Consider the following 19424-nt stretch of genomic DNA (forward strand, 5'->3'; position numbering starts at 1 on the left):
GCGGTTGGAGGGCATGGGGGGGGTGGGGGGGGGGTTGTGGGGGGGGTGTGGGGGGGTCTTAGGGGGGTGTGGGGGGGTGTGGGGGGGATTTAGGGGGTTATGGGGCAGCTATGGGGCAGCTATGGGGCAGAAAAGGGGGTTGTGGGGCAGATACAGGAGGTTATGGGGCAGCTATGGGGCGAGTTTGGGGGGTTTGGGGGCAGCTATGGGGCAGCTATGGGGCTGGTATGGGGAGATGTGGGGCAGATTTAGGGGGGTTATGGGGCAGCTATGGGGTGGATATGGGGAGATATGGGGCAGATACAGGAGCTTATGGGGCAGATGTGGGGCAGATGTGGGGCAGATTTAGGGAGATATAGGGCAGAGTTTGGAGGTTATGGGGCAGATATGGGGCAGATGTGGGCAGATGTGGGGCAGCTACGGGGGCAAGTTTTGGGGGTTATGGGGTGGATATGGGGCAGATGTGGGGCTGGTATGGGGAGATGTGGGGCAGATATGGGGAGATATGGGGCAGACATGGGGCAGATACAGGAGGTTATGGGGCAGCTATGGGGCGAGTTTGGGGGGTTTTGGGGCAGCTATGGGGCAGCTATGGGGCTGGTATGGGGAGATGTGGGGCAGATTTAGGGGGGTTATAGGGTTATTTTGGAGGGGATATGGGGGGGTTATGGGGCGGATTTGGGGGTTATGGGGCAGCTATGGGGTGGATATGGGGAGATATGGGGCAGATACAGGAGGTTATGGGGCAGATGTGGGGCAGATATGGGGCAGATTTAGGGAGATATAGGGCAGAGTTTGGAGGTTATGGGGCAGATATGGGGCAGATGTGGGGAGATATGGGGCAGATGTGGGCAGATGTGGGGACATGTGGGGCAGACATGGGGCAGATGTAGGGGGATATGGGGTGGATTTGGGGGGTTATGGGGCAGCTATGGGGCAGCTATGGGGAGATGAGGGTCAGGAAAGGGGGTTATGGGGCAGATGTGGGGCAGATACAGGAGGTTATGGGGCAGCTATGGGGCGAGTTTGGGGGGTTTGGGGGCAGCTATGGGGCAGCTATGGGGCTGGTATGGGGAGATGTGGGGCAGATTTAGGGGGGTTATAGGGTTATTTTGGAGGGGTTATGGGGGGGTTATGGGGTGGATTTGGGGGTTATGGGGCAGCTATGGGGTGGATATGGGGAGATATGGGGCAGCTATGGGGAGTTGTGGGGCAGATGTGGGGCAGATACAGGAGGTTATGGGGCAGATGTGGGGCAGATTTAGAGGGATTTGGGGCAGATTTGGGGGACTTATGGGGCAGAAGTGGGGCAGCTATGGGGCAGAAGTGGGGCAGCTATGGGGCAGATTAAGGGGGATATGGGGCAGATTTAGGGGGGTTATGGGGCGGGTTTGGGATGGATATGGGGCATCTATGGGGCAGATGTGGGGCAGATATGGGGAGATGTGGGGCAGAAAAGGGGGTTATGGGGCAGATGTGGGGCAGCTATGGGGCAGATTTAGGGGGATATGGGGCAGATTTGGGGGACTTATGGGGCAGATGTGGGGCAGATGTGGGGCAGCTATGGGGCAGCCGCCCCCCGCCACCCCCCAACCCCACCCCACATCCCCCCACCCCCCTGCCCCACAGATGACGTCATCACTTGGGGGTCGCAGGGCCTTTATTTGCTGTGGGGCAGGGGCGCTGTGGGGCGGCCGCCCCCGGCCTCGTCCTCGTCGTCCTCCTCCGGCTCCCGGTAGGCCCAGAGGCGCACGCTCCCGTCCCACTGTGGGGCAGCCCCATAGATTCGTGCCCCATAGAGGCCAGAGCCATAGGGCCCAGACCCATAGAGGCCAGACCCATAGATTACACCCCATAGATCCCCAGCCCCATAGATACCAGCCCCATAGGTCCCAGACCCATAGATCCCAGCCCCATAGATTCCAGCCCCATAGATCCCAGCCCCATAGATTCCCAGCCCCATAGAGCCCCAGACCCATAGATCCCAGACCCATAGATTCCCGGCTCCATAGAGCCCCAGACCCACAGATTCCAGCCCCATAGATCCCAGCCCCATAGATCCCAGCCCCATAGATTCCCAGCCCCATAGAGCCCCAGACCCATAGATCCCAGCCCCATAGATTCCCGGCTCCATAGAGCCCCAGACCCACAGATTCCAGCCCCATAGATCCCAGCCCCATAGAGCCCCAGACCCATAGAGCCCCAGCCCCATAGATCCGTGCCCCATAGAGCCCCAGACCCATAGATTCCAGACCCATAGGTTCCAGCCCCATAGATCCCAGCCCCATAGATTCCCAGCCCCATAGAGCCCCAGCCCCATAGATCCCAGCCCCATAGATCCCAGCCCCATAGATTCCCAGCCCCATAGAGCCCCAGACCCATAGATCCGTGCCCCATAGAGCCCCAGACCCACAGATTCCAGCCCCATAGATCCCAGCCCCATAGATTCCCAGCCCCATAGAGCCCCAGACCCATAGATCCGTGCCCCATAGAGCCCCAGACCCACAGATTCCACCCCATGCATCCCTCACCCCATAGATCCCAGACCCATAGGTTCCAGCCCCATAGGTTCCAGCCCCATAGATTCCAGCCCCATAGATCCCAGCCCCATAGATTCCCGGCTCCATAGAGCCCCAGCCCCACAGATTCCCTGCCCCATAGATTCCCAGCCCCATAGATTCCAGCCCCATAGATCCCAGACCCATAGATCCCAGCCCCATAGATTCCCGGCTCCATAGAGCCCCAGACCCACAGATTCCAGCCCCATAGATCCCAGCCCCATAGAGCCCCAGATCCATAGAGCCCCAGACCCATAGATCCCAGCCCCACAGATCCCCAGCCCCATAGATCCCAGCCCCATAGATCCCCACCCCATAGACCCCTCCCCATAGAACCCCCACCCTATAGACCCCTGCCCCATAGATTCCCCGACCCCCTAGATCCCAGCCCCATAGGCCCCCCCCACCCCATAGACCCCCACCCCATAGATCCCAGCCCCACAGATCCCAGCCCCATAGATTCCCCACCCCATAGACCCCCACCCCACAGACACCCCCACCCCATAGACCTCTACCCCATAGAACCCCCACCCTATAGACCCCTGCCCCATAGATTCCCTGACCCCATAGCTCCCAGCCCCATAGGCCCCCCCACCCCATAGATCCCCACCCCATATACCCCAGCCCCACAGATCCCAGCCCCATAGCTCCCCCCACCCCACATATTCCAGCCCCATAGATCCCCACCCCACAGACCCCCACCCCATAGATCCCCACACCATAGATTCCCAGCCCCATACATCCCCCCGCCCCATATATTCCAGCCCCATAGATCCCAGCCCCACAGATCCCAGCCCCATAGGCCCCCACCCCACAGACCCCCACCCCACAGACACCCCCACCCCATAGACCCCCACCCCATAGATTCCCCACCCCATATACCCCAGCCCCATAGATCCCAGCCCCATAGACCCCAGCCCCATAGATTCCCCACCCCACATACCCCCACCCCATAGATTCCCCCACCCCATATACTCCAACCCCACAGACCCCCAGCCCCATAGATCCCAGCCCCACAGATCCCGAACCCCATAGATCCCCACCCCATAGAACCCCCACCCTATAGACCCCTGCCCCATAGATCCTCCCACCCCATATACCCCTGCCCCATAGACCCCTCCCCCTAAGCCCCTCCCCCTCCCTTGAAGCCCCGCCCACCGAGGCGCTGGCGAGCTCCGCCCCCTGGGGGTGCCAGCAGACGTCCCGCACGCAGCCCCCGTGATTGGCCAAGCGCCGCACGGCCCGGCCAGTCAGAACGTCGTATACTGCGGGGTGGGGGGCGGGGTCACAGAGGCCACGCCCCCCTCCCTTAAACCACGCCCCCTCCCTTAAGCCACGCCCCCTTTGGCTCCCCCCCCATTCATTCAATGGGGGCTAAGCCCCGCCCCCAGCCTTTAAGCCCCGCCCCCAGCCTCAAGCCACGCCCCCATTGGCCACGCCCCCATCCCTTAGGCCACGCCCCTCCCCTAAGCCACGCCCCCTCCCTAAGCCACGCCCCCTTTGACCTCCCCCCATTCATTCAATTGGGGCTAAGCCACGCCCACAGCCCTTAAGCCACGCCCCCTCCCATAAGCCACGCCCCCTTTAAGCCACGCCCCCTCCCTTAAGCCCCGCCCCTTTTGACTCCCCCTACCCCACCCCATTGAATCTAAGCCCCGCCCCCAGCCTTTAAGCCCCGCCCCCTCCCCTAAGCCACGCCCCCTCCCTTAAGCCCCGCCCCCTTTAAGCCCCACCCCCCTTTAGGCCCCACCCCTCCAGACCACGCCCATTTAGGCCCCGCCCCCTTTTCCAGGCCCCGCCCCCTTTTTAAGCCCCGCCCCCTCCCCTAAGCCACGCCCCCTCCCTTAAGCCCCACCCCCTTTAGGCCCCGCCCCCTTAAGCCCCTCCCCCTTAAGCCCCGCCCCCTGGGACCCCACCCCCTTAAGCCCCACCCCCTCCAGACCACGCCCATTTAGGCCCCGCCCCCCTTTTAGGCTCCACCCCCTTTTCCAGGCCACACCCCCTTTTTCCAGCCCCGCCCCCTTTTCCAGGCCCCGCCCCCTTTTTTAGGCCCCGCCCCCTCCCCCCTTTACCCAGCACCGCCCCCGAGGCGCAGCCGGTGGCCAGGTGGCGCCCCCCGGCGGGGGCCAGGCGGCAGCGGATGAGGGTGTGCAGCACCGCGTGGCCCCGCAGCGTCACCAGCGAGCTGTCCCCCGGCAGCGGCGCCGTCCCCAGGGCTGCCCCAAAAAAATTTGGGGGTCAGGGGGGCCCACAGACCCCATAGGGACCTACAGGACCCCATAGGACCCCATAGAGACCCATAGAGGCCATAGGGCCCCATTGAGCCCCATAGCGCCCCATAGCAGCCTATAGGGCCCCATACACCCCATAGACCCCATAGTGCCCCATAGGGACCTATAGGACCCCATAGACCCCATAGAAACCTATAGGGACCCATAGACCCCATAGAGGCCCCATAGACCCTATAGGGACCTATAGGACCCCATAGACCCCATAGGGACCCATAGGGACCCATAGCACCCCACAGACCCCATAGAGACCCCATAGGACCCATAGGGACCTATAGGGACCCCATAGAGACCCCATAGGACCCATAGGGCCCCATAGACCCCATATAGACCCCATAGAGACCCCATAAGACCCATAGGGACCCATAGGGACCTATAGGGACCCATAGGACCCATAGAGACCCATAGGGACCCATGGAACCCATAGAGACCCCATAGGACCCATAGACCCCATAGAGTCCCATAGTGCCCCATAGGACCCCATAGACCCCATAGGGCCCCATAGACCCTATAGGGACCCCATAGGACCCCATAGACCCCATAGGGCCCCATAGACCCTATAGGGACCCATGGAACCCATAGAGACCCCATAGGACCCATAGACCCCATAGAGACCCCATAGTGCCCCATAAGACCCCATAGACCCTATAGGGACCCATAGACCCCATATAGACCCCATAGAGACCTATAGACCCCATAGACCCTATAGGGACCCATAGGGACCCATAGACCCCATAGGGACCTATAGGGCCCCATAGACCCCATAGAGCCCTATAGGGACCCATAGACACCATAGACCCCATAGGGACCTATAGGACCCATAGAGACCCCATAGAGACCTATAGACCCCATAGACCCTATAGGGACCCATAGGGACCCATAGACCCCATAGGGACCTATAGGGACCCATAGGAACCCATAGGGCCTCTTAGACCCCATAGACCCCATAGAGACCCCATAGACCCTATAGGGACCCATAGACCCCATAGAGACCCCATAGGACCCATAGAGACCCATAGGGACCCAAAATGACCCCATAGTGACCCATAACCACCCCATAGTGACCCCCAACCACCCCAACCACCCCATAACCACCCCAAACCACCCCATAACCACCCCAAAACCACCCCATAGTGACCCATAACCACCCCAAACCACCCCATAACCACCCCCAACCACCCTATAACCACCCCATTACCACCCCATAGTGACCCATAACCACCCCATAGTGACCCCAAACCACCCCATAACCACCCCAAAACCACCCCAAAACCACCTCCAACCACCCCAAAACCACCTCCAACCGCCCCATAACCACCCCATAACTACCCCATAGGGACCCAAACCACCCCAAACCCCCCCATAATGACCCATAACCACCCCATAGTGACCCATAACCACCCCAAACCACCCCATAACTACCCCATAGGGACCTCCAACCACCCCAAACCTCCTCCAACCACCCCATAACCACCCCAAACCACCCCAAACCACCCCAAAACCACCCCAAAACCACCCCATAGTGACCCATAACCACCCCAAAACCACCCCAAACCACCCCATAACCACCCCATAACCACCTCCAACCACCCCATAGTGACCCCCAACCACCCTATAACCACCCCAAACCACCCCATAGTGACCCATAACCACCCCGACCCCATAACCACCCCATAACCACCCCAAACCACCTCCAACCGCCCCAAAACCACCCCATAGTGACCCATAAACACCCCATAACCACCCCAAACCACCTCCAACCACCCCAAAACCACCTCCAACCGCCCCATAACCACCCCATAACCACCCCTGACCCCATAACCACCCCCCGGCCCCACATCTCACCCCTCCGTGGGGCGCGTTGCCAGCGGTAATCCCAACTCTGCCGGGCCACGGCTCGCCGGGCGGCCGCCAAAACCCCCGGCCCCGCCGGGCGCCGCAGATCCCAAAGTTTGGCCGTCTGGTCCTTGGAGTTGGTCACCAGGTAGCGCCCGTCACCCTACGGGGGGGGGTGACGTCATCGCTGAGGTCATCGGGGGGGAGTTGGGGGTCAACGGGGTGAGGAACGGCAAGTTTGGGGTCAATGGGGTGAAAAATGTCATATTTGGGGTCAATGGGGTGAGGAACGGCAAGTTTGGGGTCAATGGGGTGAAAAATGTCATATTTGGGGTCAACAGGGATGGTAGAACCATGAAAAATGTCATATTTGGGGTCAGTGGGGTCAATGGGGTGAGGAACATCAAAATTGGGGTCAATGGGGTGAAAAACGTCAAGATTGGGGTCATCATGGTCAACAGAACCATGAGAAACGTCATATTTGGGGTCAATGGGGTCAATGGGGTGAGGAACATCAAAATTGGGGTCAATGGGGTGAAAAATGTCATATTTGGGGTCAATGGGGTGAAAAACGTCATATTTGGGGTCAATGGGGTGAGGAACGGCAAGTTTGGGGTCAATGGGGGGAAAAATGTCATATTTGGGGTCAATGGGGTGAAAAATGTCAAGATTGGGGTCAATGGGGTGAAAAACGTCGTATTTGGGGTCAATGGGGTGAAGAACGTCAAGATTGGGGTCAATGGGATGAAAAACGTCAAGGTTGGGGTCAATGGGGTGAAAAACTTCAAAATTGGAGTCATCATAGTCAATAGAACCATGAGAAACGTCGTATTTGGGGTCAATGGGGTCAATGGGGTGAAAAACGTCAAGATTGGGGTCAATGGGGGTGGTAGAACCATGAGGAACATCAAAAATGGGGTCAATGGGTGAAAAATGTCAAGATTGGGGTCAAAAATGACGGTGGAATCATGGAGAATGTCATATTTGGGGTTAATGGGGTGAAAAATGTCATATTTGGGGTCAATGGGGTCAATGGGGTGAGGAACATCAAAATTGGGGTCAATGGGGTGAAAAATGTCATATTTGGGGTCAATGGGGTGAAGAATATCAAGATTGGGGTCAATGGGGTGAAAAATGTCAAGATTGGGGTCAACGGGGTGAGGAATCATGAGGAACATCATAGTCCCCTCCCAGTGCCTCCCAGTCCTCCCAGTCCCCTCCCAGTATATCCCAGTATCCCCCAATCCCCTCCCAGTCCCTCCCAGTCCCCCCATATCCCCCCCATATCCCCCCAAATCCCCTCCCAGTCCCTCCCAGTCCCCCCATAACCCCTCCCAATCCCCTCCCAGTCCCTCCCAGTGCCTCCCAGTCCCTCCCAATCCCCTCCCAGTCCCCCCATATCCCCCCCAATCCCCTCCCAATCCCCCCAAATCCCCTCCCAGTCCCTCCCAATCCCCTCCCAGCCCCTCCCAGCCCCTCCCAGTCCCCCCCAGTCCCCCCCAGTTCCCCACCCGGGGGTGCAGGAAGGTGACCCCGTCGCGGTGCCCCGCCAGGACCCCCACGGGCTGGGGGCGCTCCTGGCTCAGGCAGCGCCGGTCCCAGGCCCGGCAGACGGCGTCGTCCCCCCCCGACAGCAGGAGGTGGCCCCCGGCGTCCCCCAGCGCCACCGCGTTCACGTCGTCCTCGTGGGCGGGCACCTAGTTTGGGAGGATTTGGGGCTTTTTGGCGATTTTTGGCGATTTTGGGCGATTTTGGGCGATTTTGGGCGATTTTTAGCATTTTTGGCGTTTTTTAGCGTTTTTTGGCGTTTTTTAGCGTTTTTTTGGCGTTTTTTTAGCATTTTTTGGTGCTTTTTTAGCTTTTTTTGGAGTTTTTTGATGCTTTTTTTAGCGTTTTTAGTGGTTTTTTTTTGCATTTTTAGCGTTTTTTTGCGTTTTTTTAGTGTTTTTTGGAGTTTTTTAGCATTTTTTGGCGTTTTTTAGCGTTTTTTTGGTGTTTTTTTTGCGTTTTTGATGCTTTTATAAAGCGTTTTTTAATGTTTTTTTTGGGGGCGTTTTTTGGCGTTTTTTTTGTGTGTGTGTTTTTTAGCGTTTTTTGGCGTTTTTTGGCGTTTTTAGTGTATTTTGGTGTTTTTTAGCGTTTTTTAGCGTTTTTTGTTTTTTTTTTTTTTAGCGTTTTTTAGTGGTTTTTTGGCTTTTTCTTTTTTTGGCGTTTTTGTGGTTTTTTGGGCTTTTTTTGGTGTTTTTTTATCGTTTTTTTTTTTGCTTTTTTTTTGGTGTTTTTGGTTCTTTTTGTCTTTCTTTTTACGTTTTTGGATTTTTGTGTTTTTTTGGGGGGGGTTAGGGGTTTTGGGGGTTTTGGGGGTTTTGGGGGGGTTTGGGGGTTTTGGGGGGTTTCGGGGGGGGTTGGGGGTTTTTTGGGGTTTTGGGGGTTTTGGAGGGTTTTGGTGTTTTTTGGTGTTTTGGGGGGTCCCCCCCCGACAGCAGCAGCTGCCCCCCGGCGTCCCCCAGCGCCACCGCGTTCACGTCGTCCTCGTGGGCGGGGACCTGGTTTGGGAGGATTTGGGGGGTTTTTGGTGATTTTTGGCGTTTTTAGCGTTTTTTGGCATTTTTTGGAGCTTTTTGGCTTTTTTTTGGCATTTTTTGGGTGCTTTTTGGCGCTTTTTTGGCTTTTTTTGCGGTTTTTTACACTTTTTTTTAGCGTTTTTTAGTGGTTTTTGGCGTTTTTTGCCGTTTTTTGGCGTTTTTTTTTTCCGTTTTTTAGCGTTTTTTTGGCGTTTTTTGGCGTTTTTTTGGTGTTTTTTGGCTTTTTTTAGCGTTTTTTAGTGATTATTTTTGCGTTTTTGGCTTTTTTTGGCGTTTTTTGGCGTTTTATGGCGTTTTTGCTGTTTTTTAGGATTTTTTTGCCGTTTTTTAGTGTTTTTTGGTGTTTTCTGGTGTTTTTAGGTGTTTTTAGACGTTTTGAGGGGTTTTGGGTGTTTTTTTTTTTGGCGTTTTTTTGTGGTTTTTTTTGGCAGCTTTTGGAGTTTTAGGTTGTTTTTTTTTGGCGTTTTATAGCGTTTTTTGGCGTTTTTTGGCGTTTTTTGGCTTTTTTTTTTTTGGTGGCTTTTGGAGTTTTTTGTTGTTTTTTTTTTTTTTTTTTGCGTTTTATGGCGTTTTTTGCCGTTTTTTAGCGTTTTTTGGCGTTTTGGGGGGTTTTGGGGGGTTTGGGGGCATTTGGGGGGGGTCACCACGACCCCATAACCATCTATGGGGCCACCGCCCCCCAAACACAATCTATGGGGCCACTGGGCGATCTATGGGGCCACCACCCCCCAACCATGATCTATGGGGCCACCACAACCCCATAACCATCTATGGGGCCACCTGGTCATCTATGGGGCCACCACCCCCCAACCACAATCTATGGGGCCAGCGGGCGATCTATGGGGCCACCCCACCCCATAACCATCTATGGGGCCACCACCCCCTCAACCACAATCTATGGGGCCACCACGACCCCATAACCCTCTATGGGGCCACCGGGCGATCTATGGGGCCACCTCAACCCAACCATGATCTATGGGGCCACCCCACCCCATAACCATCTATAGGGCCACCACCCCCCAACCACAATCTATGGGGCAAGCGGGCGATCTATGGGGCCACCCCACCCCATAACCATCTATGGGGCCACCACGACCCCATAACCATCTATGGGGCCACCAGAAGATCTATGGGGCCACCACCCCCCAACCTTGATCTATGGGGCCACCATGACCCCATAACCATCTATGGGGCCACCTGGTCATCTATGGGGCCACCGCCCCCCAACCTTGATCTATGGGGCCACCATGACCCCATAATGATCTATGGGGCCAGCGGGCGATCTATGGGGCCACCCCACCCCACAACCCCACCCCACAACCCCCCCCCCCGGCCGTGGGGCTGACCCGTAGGACGCGGCGCTGGGCCTCGCGGTCGTAGACGTAGACGCAGCCGTCGTTGGCGCCCCCCAGGACCTCGCGCCCGTCCGGCCCCACAGCCAGGGAGAAGACGGCGAAGCGGCGCTCCTCCGGCCTGTGGGGCGGCCCCATAAGTCCTCCAGGCCCCCCATAAGTCCTCCAGGCCCCCCATAAGTCCTCCAGGCTGCCCCATAAGTCCTCCAGGCCCCCCATAAGTCCTCCAGGCTGCCCCATTGACCTCCAACTTGACCTTTTGACCCCTACCTTGACCCCTTGACCTCTACCTTGACCCCCTGACCTCTACCTTGACCTTTTGACCTCCAACTTGACCTTTTGACCCCTACCTTGACCCCTTGACCTCTACCTTGACCCCCTGACCTCTACCTTGACCTTTTGACCTCCTACTTGACCTTTTGACCTCTACCTTGACCCATTGACCTTCAGGGACCTCCAACCCACCCCATTGACCTCCGCCTTGACCCCTTGACCTCCACCTTGACCCCTTGACCTCCCCCCCGCCCCAGGCCCCACCTGAGGTCGAGCGCCGTGTGGTTGTCGCCGTCCCCGTAGATGTCGTAGACGTGGACTGGGGGGGGAAGGGGAGGGGCCAGGAGTGGGCGGGGCACTTTAAGCCCCTCCCCCTTCCCCCTTTAGCCCCTCCCCCTTCCCACAAGCCCCTCCCCCTTCCCATAAGCCCCTCCCCCTCCCCTTGACCCAACGCCGGGAGGTCAACGCCCTTGGGTCTTGACCTCTACCACCAAGCCCCACCCCCTTCCCCAAGCCCCGCCCCCTTTCCCCAAGCCCCGCCCCCTCCCCACAAGCCCCGCCCCCTCCCCATAAGCCCCGCCCCCTCCCCCCTAAGCCCCGCCCCCCACTCACTGTAGTCGGACCAGCTGGAGTAGAGGCACTGGGAGGCGTCGGGGCTGAAGGCCACGTCCAGGATGCTCCAACCAACGTCGCGGCCCCGCGTCGAGCGCAGCAGCCGCAGGGCCCGGCCCCGGCACGTGTACACCCGCAGGGTCTGGTCTGGGGCACCGGGGGTCACGGCAAATCCCCAAATCCCCCCAAAATCCCAAAATCCCCAAAATCCCACAAAAATTCCCCAAAACACGGCTTTTTCCCCAGCAAAATGCCACTTCGCGCGCCCGAAATAGGCGTTTTCGCACCCAAAATACGCCAAAATGCACTTTTCTGGCTCCAAATGGAGCTTTTCCCACCCAAAATGGAGCTTTTCTCACCTAAAATACCCCAAAAAGCACTTTCTCCCATCAAAATATCGCTTCGCGTGCCCAAAATCAGGATTTTCCCACCCAAAAGACCCCAAAATGCACTTTTCTGGCTCAAAGTTGAGGTTTTCCCACCCAAAATCGCGTTTTTCTCACCCAAAATAACCTAAAATGCATTTTCCCCCGTCAAAATGCCACTTTGCACGCCCAAAATCAGGATTTTCCCACCCAAAATATGCCAAAATGCAATTTTCTGGCTCAAAGTTGAGCTTTTCCCACCCAAAACGGAGTTTTTCTCGCTCAAAATACCCCAAAAAGCACTTTCTCCCATCAAAATATCACTTTGCATGCCCAAAATTGGGATTTTCCCACCCAAAATATGCCAAAATGCAATTTTCTGGCTCAAAGTTGAGCTTTTCCCACCCAAAACGGAGTTTTTCTCGCTCAAAATACCCCAAAAAGCACTTTCTCCCATCAAAATATTGCTTTGCATGCCCAAAATAGAGGTTTTTCACACCCAAAATACGCCAAAATGCACTTTTCTGACTCCAAGTTGAGCTTTTCCCATCCGAAATTGAGTTTTTCTCTTTCTCAAATAGCCCGAGATGGGCTTTTTCCAATCAAAATATTATTTGGTTGCCCAAAACCCTCCTCGTCCCACCCAAAATACCTAAAAAACCACCTTTTTTTCTAAAAATACCGCTTTTTACACCCTGAAACACCCCAAAATCCATTTTTCCTGCCAAATAGCCCCGTTTTCCTGCTAAATCCACCAATTTTCCTTCCCCAAAACACCCCTTTTCCTCCCCTTTTCCATCCAAACCACTTTTTCCCCTAAAAACACCCAAAACCCTTCTTTTTCACCCCAAACCCATTTCCTACCCCAAACCCCTCATTTCCCTTAAAAAAACATCCAAAAACCTCACTTTTCTCCCCCCAAACCCTGCGTTTTTCTCCCCAAAACCCCTCCCTACACCCTCCACCCCATTTTTTTTCCCAAAAACCCCGTTTTTCGCCCCAAAACCTTGGCAGGCGGAGACGAAGAGCTCGCCGTCGTCGGAGAAGATGCCGCAGAACGCCTTCTGCGGGTAGGACTCCACCGCCGCCACGTGATTGGGCAGGAAGCTGGGGGGCGGGGACAGAGTGGGGGAGGGGCCTCGGGAAGCCCCGCCCACCGGCACCACCCCCAGGCCTCCAGGGGGTCAACGCAACGTCTCTATGGTCAACGTCTCTATGGTCAACGTCTCTATGGTCATCCCAACATCTCTATGGTCAACGTCTCTATGGTCAACATCTCTATGGTCCTCCCAACGTCTCTATGGTCAACCCATCGTCTCTATGGTCAACCCAACAACTCTATGGTCAAGGTCTCTATGGTCAACGTCTCTATGATCAAGGTCTCTATGGTCAACTCAATGTCTCTATGGTCATGCCAACATCTCTATGGTCCTCCCAATGTCTCTATGGCCAACCCAGCGTCTCTATGGTCAACGTCTCTATGGTCAACATCTCTATGGTCATGCCAACTTCTCTATGGTCATCGTCTCTATGGCCAACCCAACGTCTCTATGGTCAATGTCTCTATGGTCAACATCTCTATGGTCATCCCAACGTCTCTATGGTCATTCTAAGTTCTCTATGGTCATCCCAACATCTCTATGGTCCTCCCAACGTCTCTATGGTCAATGTCTCTATGGTCAACGTCTCTATGGTCATCCCAACGTCTTTGTGGTCATCCCAATGTCTCTATGGTCAACAACTCGATGGTCATCATCTCTATGGTCATCCTAACATCTTTATGGTCCTCCCAACATCTTTGTGGTCATCCCAATGTGTCTATGGTCAACGTCTCTATGGTCAACCCAAAGTCTCTATGGTCATCATCTCTATGATCAACCCAATGTCTTTATGGTCCTCCCAACCTCTCTATGGTCATCCCAACATCTCTATGGTCAACATCTCTATGGTCACCCCAACGACTTTATGGTCAACCCAATGTCTCTATGGTCAGCGTCTCTATGGTCAACATCTTTATGGTAAACCCAACGTCTCTATGGTCCTTCTAACTTCTCTATGGTCATCCCAACATCTCTATGGTCTTCCCAACGTCTCTATGGTCATCCCAATGACTCTATGGTCATCGTCTCTATGGTCAACTCAATGTCTCTATGGCCCTCTCAACATCTCTATGGTCCTCCCAACCTCTCTATGGTCAACCCAAAGTCTCTATGGTCAGTATCTCTATGGTCAACATCTCTATGGTCACCCCACCATCTCTATGACCTCCCGAGCCCTCCCACACCCCCATACACGACCCCTCCCCCCCCACGTGACCCCCCCCCCACGTGACCCCCCCCCACTCACTGCTCCCCCAGCCGCGCCTTCTCCCCCGCCGAGAAGCTCCCGGCCCGGCACCGGCCCCACTCGCGCTGCAGGGACCCAAAATCGCAGGGTTTCAGCCCAAAAAAAGAGCACGCCCGGCCCAAAATACCAAAAAACAGCCTTTCCCCCCCCCGAAATAACAGCTTTTTGCCCCAAATACCACTTTTTCCCACCAAAATAGCAAAAAATGCTGTTTTCCTAACAAAATACCACTTTTTCTACCCAAAATTCCACTTTTTCCACCCAAAATACCTCTTTTCCCACCCAAAATACCGCTTTTCCCACCAAAACCCCACAATTTCCCCCAAAATACCTGTTTTTCTGCCCAAAAGTCCAGTTTTTTCCCCAAAATACCAGTTTTTCCCACCAAAATACCACTTTTTCCCCAAAAATAACCACTTTCTTCCCCAAAATACCACTTTTTTTCCCCAAAATACCACTTTTTCCACCCAAAACACCCTTTTTAACCCCAAACTCCCACATTTTCCCCCAAAACACCAATCATTCAACCCAAAATCCCACTTTCCCACCCCAAAATCCCCCTTTTCCACCCCAACCCCCAAAACTCCATTGTTTTCACCCCAAAATGCCCCAAAACCCCCATTTTTCCCCCAAAACCCCTTTCTCCCCCCAAACTCCCAAAACTCCATTTTTTCCCCCCCAATGCCCCAAAACCCCCATTTTTTTCCCCAAACTCCATTTTTCCCCCAAAACAACCCAAAATCCCCCTTTTTCCCCTCAAACCCCTTAATTTCCAGTTTTTCCCCCCAAATGCCCCAAAACCCCCATTTTTTTCCCCAAACTCCCCAAACTCCATTTTTTCCCCCCAAATGCCCCAAAACCGCCCTTTTTCCCCCCAAACCCTCCCCCCCCCCCACCTGCCGGATGAGCCGGGGGAGGTTCCTCTCGCAGCCCCGCCCCCCGGCCAGCTCCAGCTCCGCCCTCAGCTCGTGCTCGGCCAGCGCTGATTGGACGAGAGGAGGCTCAGGGGGCGGGGCCACCGCCAGGACACGCCCCCTCCTCCTCCAGGCCACGCCCCCTCCCCTAAGTCACGCCCCCTCCCCTCTGGGGTTACCCGAGGGGGCGGGGCCAGCGGCGGTGACGTCATCGGTGATGTCATCGGTGACGTCATCGCTGTCGTCGTCGTCCGAGGGGTCCTGGGGGGGGCCCTGGCCCCTAAAAAAAAATTGGGGGGGGAGTGGGAGGAAGGGGGGGAGGGGGAGGGGGAGGGGGAGATGCTTTGCGGCCCCAAAAAGGGCTGGTTTTGACCCAAAATCCCCAGGGAGCACAAAATCACCCGAAATTGGGCCAAAATGACCCGAAATTAGCCCAAATCCTCCAACCCCCCCCCAAATCCCCCATAAAGACCCCAAAAACCCCCCAAATCGCCCCCAACTCCCCTCAAATCCCCCCCATAACCCCTCCATCTCCCCCTCTAACCCCCCTATAAACCCCCAACCCCCCCCCCAATCCCCTCCCAAACCCCCCCAAACCCCCCCCATATCCCCCCCAAATCCTCCCCAAATCCCCCAATCCCCCCATAACCCCCCAATTCCCCCCCAAACCCCCCCATAACCCCCTCAACCCCCTCCTAAAGACCCCAAAACTCCCCAAACTCCCCCCAAACCCCCCCAACTCCCCTCCAGTTCCCCCCAACTCCCCCCAAACCCCCCATAAAGACCCCAAATTCCCCCCAAATCCCCCCCTTACCCCCCCGTAACCCTCCCAACCCCCCCCAAACCCCCCAAACCCCCCCATAACCCCCCCATCTCCCCTCATCCCCCCACATAACCCCCTCAAATCCCCCCAAATCCCCCCTAAAGACCCCAAAACCCCCCAAATTCCCCCCAAATCCCCCCCATAACCCCCCCAAACCCCCCCCAACCCCCCCCCCACCCCCCCTTTCCCCCCCTCCCCCACCTCCTGAGCAGCGCCTCCAGCACCTGGGCCAGGTCCACGTCGCCCCCCCCCCCCCTCCCCCCTCCCCCCCCCCCTCCCCCTCCCCCTTCCTCTTCCTCCTCTTCCTCCTCCTCCTCCCGGGGGGGGTCTCGCCCCTCCCCCCCCGCGCTGCTGCTGCTCCGCGACCCCATCTGCGGGGGGGGGACAGGGGGGACCCCCGGGGTTACCATGGCAACCGCGGGGCCCCCCTCCCCCTCCCCATTTTCCCGGAAACCGCCCCAAAATCCACCCCCCCCCCCCCAAATCCCCCACTTCCGGGTGCTGCGGCCCCTTTAAGAGCAGCCTCCCCCCGTCGCCATGGCAACCGCGCGCCCCCCGCCCCTATTGGGTAACCATGGCAACGCCCCCGGCCCGGCAGCCAATCAGGAAGCGGGGGGGGGGGAGGCGCTGGGCCAATCAGGAGCCGCCCCCGCCCCCTCCCCTCACCTCGGGCCCCGCCGGGTGTTTACGGCGGAGAGACCGGAAGTGGGCGGGGCTTAAAGGGGAGCAGAGGGGGCGGGGCCTAAAAGGAGGGCGCTGATTGGCTGGAGGGGTCACGTGGTGCGCGAGGCCCCGCCCGCGCCCCTGGGAAAGGCGGAAGGGCGCAGCGCGGTACTGACGTCACATCCGGGACACTTCCGGTTTGGTTTTATTGGTGCGGGGAGCCCCCCGGGGGCGGGGCTTGCGGCAGGGAACAGCCAATGGGGGAGCAGGGAGCACAAGGGCGGCCAATCAGGGCAAAGAGGGGGGCGGGGCGCGCGGCAGCCAATGGGAAGGGAGCTCGGATCCAGGAAGTGGCTGCTGATTGGCTGGGGGAGGGGGTGGGGGAGATGGGGGGCGGGGATTGGTCGTGGGGGTCACGTGGGCGGGGCGACGGGGGGCTGCGGTTGGCCAATGGGGTCAGGGGGGCGGCCAATGGGGGGGGAGGAGGGACACAGGAAGTGACGTCAGCCAAGATGGCCGCCAGGGGGTGTCCCACAGCCAATCAGGAGGCGGGGCGGGGCTGTCAGCCAATCAGGAGGCAGGGCGGGGCTGTCAGCCAATCAGGAGGCGGGGCGGGGGCCATCAGCCAATCAGGAGGCAGGTGGAGGAGGCGGGACTTTGGGCAGCCAATGGCGATGCAGAGCGAGGGTCACGTGACAACAAGATGGCCGCCAGGAGGGAGGGAGGTGGCCACCAAGATGGCCGCGGGGTCACCCAACCCCCCCCCCCCCCCCCCCCCCATGGGTGGCCACCAAGGACCCAAAATGGCCCCCAAACAAGATGGCCGCCAGCCAAGATGGCCGCCAGGCTTCCAAAATGGCTGCCAGCCAAGATGGCCGCCCTTTTTTGGTAGCCAACCCCCCGAATCCGGTAGCCAACCGCCATTGTTTGGTAGCCAAACCCCCAAAAACGGTAGCCACCACCCCAAAACCAGTAGCCACCACCCCCTGACCACCATTTCTCGGTGGCCACCCACCCAACTTGCTGGCCACCATCTTGTGTTGCCCAAAAAAGACCCCGCCCACCATTTTATGAAGCCAAGATGGCCACCAACCCCTCTGACCACCATTTTTTGGTAGCCAAATCCCCAAAAATGGTAGCCACCACCCCCAGGGCCACCATTTCTCGGTGGCCACCAACCCAATTCGCTGGCCACCATCTTGTGTTGCCCAACGAAGAGCCCGACCACCATTTTATGACCTCCTACCACCCCGATGGCCATTTTTTTGGTAGCCAACCCCCCAAAAACGGTAGCCACCACCCCAAAACCAGTAGCCACCACCCCAAAAACGGTAGCCACCACCCCCTGCCGCCCAACAAAGACCACGACCACCACTTGACGAAGCTCCACCACCACTTTATGCCCCCAAGATGGCCTCCGACCCTTTTGACCTCCATTTTTTGGTAGCCAAACCCCCAAAAACAGTAGCCAACCACCATTTTTTGGTAGCCAACCGCCATTTTTTGGTACCCAACCCCCCAAAATAGGTAGCCAACCGCCATTTTTTGGTAGCCAACCGCCGTTTTTTGGCAGCCAACCCCCAAAAATGGTAGCCAACCACCATTTTTTGGTAGCCAACCCCCCAAAAACGGTAGCCAACCCCCCAAATCCGGTAGCCAACCCCCCGAATCCGGTAGCCAACCCCCTCCTACATCTTCTTCAGCCTCCCCTCCAGCGCCTCCAGCTCGGCCATGACCTCGCGGGGCAAATCCTCGCCGAAATTCTCCTCGTAGTAGGCCCGCAGCTCCCGGGCTTCCTTCTCCCAAAACTCCTTGCCCACCTCGAAGAGGTCCCGGTGGGCCACCCCGGGGAGCCCCCGCAGGTCCAAAGCCCCCTCGCGGGGCACCCAACCGATGGGGGTGGCCTGGGCGTTGTCTTCTCCTTCCAGCCGGCCGAAAATCCAAGCCAAAACGCGGGCGTTGTGGCCAAAACCGGGCCACAAAAATTTTTGGGGGCGGGCGGGGTCGCGCAGGAACCAGTTGACGTGGAAGAAGCGGGGCAAGCGCGCGCCCCCCCCCCGCTCGCCCATGGCCAGCCAGTGGGCCAGGTACTGGCCCGCGTTGTAGCCGAAAAAGGGGCGCATGGCGAAGGGGTCGTGGAGGATGCGGCCACCTGGGGGGGGGGTACAAAAAAAGGGGCATCATTTTGGGGCATTTTGGGGTCTTTAAGTCAAAAACAGCGTTGTAGGGTTGGTGGATATTGTTATAGGGTGGTAGAACATGGTTTTGGGGTAAAAAGAGGTCATTTTGGGAATGGTTGAGAGGGTGGTGAGGTCATCAAATGTAATTATGGGGTCTCGGGGGGGCATTTTATGATTTTGGGTCATTTTGGGGTTGTTAAGTCAAAAGGTGGAGGTAGAAACTTGGTGGACATCCTTATAGGGTGTTTTGGGGTAAAAAGAGGTCATTATGGGATTGGCGAAGAGCGTGATGACATCATCAAACGTCATTATGGAATCTAGGGACATCATGGTACAATTTTGGGTGGTTTTGGGGTTTTTAAGTCAAAAGATGGAGTTAGAAACTTGGTGAACACCCATATAAGGTGGTAGAACGTCGTTTTGGGGCAAAAAGAGGTCATTTTGGGATTGGTCAAGATGGTCATGACATCATCAAACGTCATTATGGAATCTAGGGGGGGCTTTTTACCATTTCGGGCATTTTTGGGTCATTTTGGGCGAAAACCTTGGTTTTGGGGCAGGTAGAAACCATTTGGGGGCATCACAACCCCAAGGGGGCTATGGGGACATCGGGGGACCAATGAGAAGCC

General features: G+C 57.1%; 3 protein-coding genes across 3 annotated transcripts in view; all 3 read right to left on the minus strand.

The window, feature by feature from the left end:
- Positions 1-1642: 1642 nt before the first annotated feature.
- DCAF11 (DDB1 and CUL4 associated factor 11) lies at positions 1643-16790 on the minus strand. The gene is made up of 14 exons (XM_072029787.1): positions 16619-16790; positions 16154-16323; positions 15309-15409; positions 15112-15197; positions 14216-14280; positions 12876-12976; positions 11505-11651; positions 11157-11211; positions 10614-10740; positions 8194-8379; positions 6692-6845; positions 4631-4774; positions 3717-3823; positions 1643-1765 (listed from the first exon to the last, which is right to left on the minus strand). The coding sequence occupies exons 2-14, from the start codon at positions 16321-16323 to the stop codon at positions 1661-1663; spliced, it is 1548 nt and encodes a 515-aa protein (XP_071885888.1). The 5' UTR covers positions 16619-16790; the 3' UTR covers positions 1643-1660.
- LOC139999962 (uncharacterized) lies at positions 1778-2795 on the minus strand (the record flags this gene model as incomplete). The annotated part of the gene is given in 3 exon segments (XM_072029634.1): positions 1778-1987; positions 1989-2292; positions 2294-2795. Coding segments are annotated over 3 exon segments (957 nt in total), but the record flags the coding sequence as incomplete, so codon positions are not given.
- A 1200-nt stretch (positions 16791-17990) lies between the features above and the next one.
- Positions 17991-19424, minus strand: part of LOC119717072 (phosphoenolpyruvate carboxykinase [GTP], mitochondrial-like) — a 28721-nt gene continuing 27287 nt past the window's right edge. Inside the window, exon 10 of the mRNA XM_072029802.1 lies at positions 17991-18767. Coding sequence (XP_071885903.1) covers positions 18304-18767 — 464 coding nt within the window. The 3' untranslated portion in view covers positions 17991-18303. The remainder of the gene's footprint in view (positions 18768-19424) is intronic.

This window comes from Anas platyrhynchos, chromosome 31 (assembly GCF_047663525.1).
Source record: "Anas platyrhynchos isolate ZD024472 breed Pekin duck chromosome 31, IASCAAS_PekinDuck_T2T, whole genome shotgun sequence".
Classification (NCBI taxonomy): Eukaryota; Metazoa; Chordata; class Aves; order Anseriformes; family Anatidae; genus Anas; species Anas platyrhynchos.

Coding starts and splice junctions, on each gene's coding strand:
- DCAF11 (XM_072029787.1), bottom strand. CDS start 16,323: ATGGGGTCGCGGAGCAGCAGCAGCGCGGGGGGGGAGGGGCGAGACCCC. Junction 10,741..11,156: donor CACACGGCGCTCGACCTCAG/GTGGGGCCTGGG, acceptor GCCGCCCCACAG/GCCGGAGGAGCGCCGCTTCG. Junction 3,824..4,630: donor CGCCTCGGGGGCGGTGCTGG/GTAAAGGGGGGA, acceptor CCCACCCCGCAG/TATACGACGTTCTGACTGGC.